Below are 5358 nucleotides of genomic sequence, written 5' to 3'. Positions count from 1 at the left end.
GTGGGCCCTCAAATGCTTGACTGATTCCGAGAGTCGACGAATCGACGAATGGCGTTAGGCTCCTATTAGCTATGTGTTGACGAAAAGAATAAGAATAAGAATCAGAATCTGAATCAGAAGAAAAATCTACAATTTCTGACCGATTCATGACATGATATTACGATATCTCAGTTGTACGTGGACCGATTTTATTAATTTTGGTTTTATTCGAAAGCTTATATGCGGTTTACATAAGAAAAATGCCTTTAAATTTAGAAAATATTGCAGGCGTGTTGAGATATTCATGAAAGAAGTTTCAAGTTAGGTTGGAATGGACCATCTCTCCTCTAAAATATACGTGGTAGCTCCAACGCCAGTATATACGAAGTGACGGATAATTTTTCATGTACTTGGCGCCGAGACGCTACCGCGTCTCTAGATTGGAAAATTACAGACGTTTGACATCGTTCTGTCTTTGTCTCTCCTGCAATTATATCGCTCTCTCTGTCACAGCATCATTAGAGAGACAAGGATCTATTTATCCTTGTATACGAGCTTCCTATTTTTTCCGCAACTATCGCTGAAGTCAACCTAGAGTTTTGCTCTGACTCCCTTGCGCACCCTGGAGGGAAGTGGAAGAGATTTATGGTATCTCTGCTGTCACCAGCTGTCACTAGGCAGTCATCCGATTATAAGACATGTGTCCTAAAATATAAATTCTAATAAATATACTGTTGATACAGTTTTGCTGGCTGTATTTGTTATGTGCAATTTGATAGTGTAGTATACATAATTTATTTACTACATGTGGTGATTGATTTATATTAACGCACATATTAAGTTCAATGTGTAACAAAACATTTTGTTCTTTAAGTTTTACGTACTATTAAATATCTTGATAAACACTGAAGAGAAAGGTATAAAGATGACAAATGTGGCAGGAAATTTAAAATTAGTTTGTGATAAAATTTTGACTGCTTCTACTAAAAGACCATTAGTATGTTTTTATTTCATATTTGTATATATATATGTATTGTATATGTATAATATATTCCTATGTTACACATACATTCTTATATGTATATGTACATATATTTCTATCACATTTAGTAGAACTACTAACTTATTTTACAGGAATATCAATATTTTGAACCATGTCTAGTGGCTGTAAGCAAATTAAAACCTCCTGAATTAATTATAGAAGCTTATGAAGCAGGTCAAAGACATTTTGGTGAAAATTATGTAAATGAACTAGCAGAAAAGGGAAATCACTCGAGTATTTTAGCGAATTGTCAAGAGATACATTGGCATTTCATTGGTCATTTACAGAGCAATAAAGTCAACAAGTTATTGAGTGTTCCAAATTTATATGTCATAGAAACAATAGATAATGAAAAAATTGCATCTGCACTGAATACCTCTTGGCCTAAATTTAGGAAACATAATGACATAAAATTAAAAGTGATGATACAAGTAAATACTAGTGCAGAAAAAGGTATTTATCCTATAAGTAGAAGATGATAATGGTTTAGATATCCTCTTCAAAAACTCTAAATTAAATAAGTCTCTATCAACATTATATTTTCAGAAAAAAGTGGTTGTGAAGTTTCAAATGTTTCTTCCCTTGTAAAATATATTATCGATAATTGTGAAAACTTGGAATTTATTGGGCTTATGACAATAGGCAAGTATGGATACGATATCGCCAATGGTCCAAATCCTGATTTCTTATGTTTGAGAGAATGTAGAGAGAATGTTTCACAAGAATTAGGTATTGACGTATGTAAAATGGAATTATCAATGGGAATGTCAAGTGATTATGAGCAAGCGGTAAATCTAATAAAAAATTTTATTCCACTACAGTCGGACCTCGATAAGTAGAAATTGATGAGAAATGAAAAATGTTCTGAGTTATAGAGGTTACAACTTACAGAGATTCAGTAACCAATTTTCGATTTACAGAGGTATCTAAAAAAACGAATTTGAAATATAAGTATGTTTAAATTACAAATGCACCACAATTTTTATTGTTTTTTAAAGTCATTGCTGGAAGGTGATTATTAGCAGCAGCTGATGATAATTAACAACAATTTGTTGCGATTCGTGTCTTCTGTTATATTGGTTGTCTTGGATTTTCTTAATTGAACTCTTAAATGATCTTGATTTTTTAAGGAAGCAGAATAAGATTTGTTGAATTTTCAAACAATTTTTGAAGTTTTCAAACAAATTCAATAAGAATATTGATAAAATTTATTCATAATAATCTGTAATTTTGCTGTGCATTTAATGTACAATACTTTTCAACACAGATAGCATTATAAAATTGTACTAAAACAGAGAATTGGCGGCAATACAATAAGAGGCTGACTGGTTACTACAAGATTTAATAAAAAAAACAAACAAATTACAGTTGCTGTAAAAATTGTCATAATATGTTTCTCATTGTAATCAATTTCTATAAAGGGTCTAGCAAGGTAAGCATGAGAAAATGGCCCGACATCAATTTAGGTGTTATTGTTTGGTAAACAATGTTCCTCGTCTGAAACATTATTTTCTAAAATTTCAGATCCCTACCCCCTCGTTTAAGGATAATATGGGGGTAAACGCCCTTAACTTTATCATTTTTTTTCTCGATTACTAGTTAAGATATTTAAATACAACAACCGGGAAAAAATAGTTACATATTAACTTTATTTCATATATTTTTCTCCAAAATGTAAACCAATTATCAAGTATGGAAAAATAATAATTAATTTTTTGATTTTTGCAAACAATCCTTTGAGTTATCACTGCCAAAGAATCAAACATAATGCTCCGTTATCGAATTATTATATTTAAAATCCAGAAAATACTCAAATTGGTAGAACATAGTTAAATAATTTAAAGAATGTGAAACTTGTAATATGCGTATAGAGAATAAACTTTTTTAAAATAATTTCGTAACAAAAACTTCGTTTAGCAAAATAAATGCGTAAATAAAGGGATATTATATTAAATTGAAACAATAGGCAAGAGATCAGCCGTGAGTATGTACCTGTACATACAAATTAATAAGTAGCTATTTTTTCCCGGTTGTTGTATTTAACCGTGAAAAGAAAATAATAAAGTTAAGGGCTTAAACGGGCGAGTAGCGATCTGAAATTTTGCACAATAATGTTTCAGATGAGGAACATTGTTTACCAAGTAATAACAGCAAGAATTGGCGTGGAGGCCATTTGGCCATGCTTATCTTGCTAGACTCTTTAAGTTACATTACTTATATGTCATGCAGCTTTAAATTATTTTTGTCTCTTGTTTAAATTATCGATGTTTTACGGTAGGAAATTATAATTTTTGACTTATAGAGATTATAGAGAATTCAGTTAAGTAATTTTTTTTATATAATGGTAAATATTAGATAAGAACGGTAAACTGTATTATCTCATTATAAAAAAATTAAATTTAAAAAAGCATAATATACTACCATCTAAAAACAAATTCACTAAAATAACTTTTTCATCCTAACTGTGAGCAGTACCGTATTTGTAAAAGTGCACATGTGCACAAATTAAGTATGCTCGGATTATGATGAAATATATCTTAATTTCATAATTTCTTTTTTACGAAAAAAATTACATCGTTGTAGAGGGTTTTCCTCCTCCAAAAGGAGTTGTAAGATTTTGTTTTCAATAAGAAAAAGTATGCCTGTCAGCGTAGTCGTGATGGATACTTAAAAATTTATACTTTCATTTAAAAAATAAAAGTCATATACGTTCTATACCACTTGAATTTAATTAAAAATTAAATCATAGTTCTCTTTTGGTTTTGGAAAAACTTTGATAAAAATGGATGAAATTAAGGGTAACATAGATGAGAGAAATTATAAATCATTTGGCTTTTTTAATACAATTTATTATCAAAAACTCAGAAAGTTAAGCTTAAGAAAACGTTTACACATTTCTTCGGATTCGTCGTTTGATTATGGTAGTGAAAACATTTCAACAAATACTTCTATTGGATGAAAAAGAAATTGTAATCTTATCAAATGAGCCTGAAATATTTAAAAGCACGACCAAACAAAAGATCTGGAATATAAAAATGGAAAAGGAATTTTAATATCCGTAAAATTGATTCTAGATATGAAATGTTAATGTGATCCAAAAAGTAATAAAATAATTACTTCTGATGAAAAGAAAAAAGCTGTGAAGACAGTTTTAAAAAGTTTTTTGAAGGTTGAATTTTATATTTTTTTTTCATTTGCCATATGCAAAATTTGTACTTATTTTAGTTTACAACATTTATTTAAATTTCTATTTTAAACGGCAATTTACACATTTTGTTTTATGGAGTTAATCGATTTTTCGCAGCTGAATATAGAAGTTTGAGTTATAGAGGTCCGATTGTATGTTCAAAAATTTAAAGTATAATATCAGGAAATAACGCTAAGTTTGTTTAGGTGGAGTTAGGCAGTACGAGTGTCAGAGTAGGTACTACAATATTTGGAGAAAGACCAAAAAAAGCTATTTAAATAAAATCTATATATTTTTCTTATATAGTAAATCTTGCTTTCAAATATCAAAATCAAGATGGCTAATTCACTTGAAAGTGAACTAGAGAGTGATGTTTATCTTGAACGGAGGAACACTTTCGTTTATGGTTATTTGTTGCACATGTAAATGTATCACTTGTGTTAAAGAAATATGAATAACGAAAGAGAGTGATTCTTTTACTTTAATTTGGTGTTAGAGTAATCATTTGAGAGCAAAAATTATTGTACTTCCTTCTATATAATATTGGGATAAATAAACAGCAGGATAACATGTGGACATTATGGATATTATTTAATGCTTCTAAGAAGTATTATAGATAGGTACATCCAAAAATATGAAATCATGTAAAATGTGTTATGAGCCGGAGGGAGCGGCTGCGTAGCCGGGGCTTTTCTATTGGAATATGGTTTTGTTAATGGCTTGCCCGGCGTTGTTAGGTAACACTGGGTGCCTTGAGGCTTCTTTCATGAATATATCAACACGCCTACAATATTTTCTAAATTTAAAGGCATTTTTCTCATGTAAACCGCATATAAGCTTTCGAATAAAACCAAAATCAATCAAATCAGTCCACGTACAACTGAGATGTTACGTATGCACACCAGTTCTTTTCGAAGCTCGCGTTCATTTATTTTATCTACCCTTTGGAATGTGGAGTCTGGTCTTACCGAAGTGCACCCTGCAGCTGTACCATACTTTTCTCAGAATCATCTTTTATCTCGCGCTGCGTGGGTAACCCTTATCTAAACTTTCCCTAAAGCCACACAGATCTTCACCTATGAGTAACGAAAATCTCAACCGCCAAAGGGTATAGCCGGGTTTGGGGGTCAAAAGTGCCCTTAGACCGATT

General features: G+C 30.8%; 1 protein-coding gene across 4 annotated transcripts; it reads left to right on the top strand.

Annotated features, from left to right (window-relative positions):
• The first annotated feature begins 542 nt into the window (after positions 1–542).
• On the top strand, positions 543–4784 carry LOC128889234 (pyridoxal phosphate homeostasis protein). Of its 4 annotated transcripts, none has more exons than XR_008460387.1 (5): positions 544–976; positions 1114–1474; positions 1568–1758; positions 1843–1943; positions 2020–3516. XR_008460387.1 is itself a non-coding variant. In XM_054146688.1 (5 exons), exons 1-5 carry the CDS (start codon positions 905–907, stop codon positions 4515–4517), a joined length of 705 nt encoding a protein of 234 aa, XP_054002663.1. In that variant the 5' UTR covers positions 569–904; the 3' UTR covers positions 4518–4784. The 4 variants fall into 4 exon arrangements, 3 of the variants coding, with proteins under 3 accessions (XP_054002664.1, XP_054002663.1, XP_054002662.1); XM_054146688.1 differs by lacking the exons at positions 1843–1943; positions 2020–3516 and adding exons at positions 4415–4441; positions 4515–4784 and having other exon boundaries at positions 569–976; positions 1568–1809; XM_054146689.1 differs by having other exon boundaries at positions 543–976; positions 1843–3516.
• The last annotated feature ends 574 nt before the right edge of the window (positions 4785–5358 follow it).

Source organism: Hylaeus anthracinus, unplaced genomic scaffold (genome assembly GCF_026225885.1).
Source record: "Hylaeus anthracinus isolate JK02 unplaced genomic scaffold, UHH_iyHylAnth1.0_haploid 11997, whole genome shotgun sequence".
NCBI classification, from domain to species: Eukaryota; Metazoa; Arthropoda; class Insecta; order Hymenoptera; family Colletidae; genus Hylaeus; species Hylaeus anthracinus.
Note: the sequence above shows the minus strand (reverse complement) of the source record. Positions and strands in the feature narration are given on the sequence as shown.

Bases quoted from the DNA above. Each gene is read 5' to 3' on its own strand.
- LOC128889234 (XM_054146687.1), top strand. From the start codon at position 905: ATGACAAATGTGGCAGGAAATTTAAAATTAGTTTGTGATAAAATTTTG. The intron at 977-1,113 runs GTATGTTTTTAT...CTTATTTTACAG, and splicing joins CTTCTACTAAAAGACCATTA to GAATATCAATATTTTGAACC. The intron at 1,810-4,414 runs GTAAATCTAATA...AAGTTTGTTTAG, and splicing joins CAAGTGATTATGAGCAAGCG to GTGGAGTTAGGCAGTACGAG.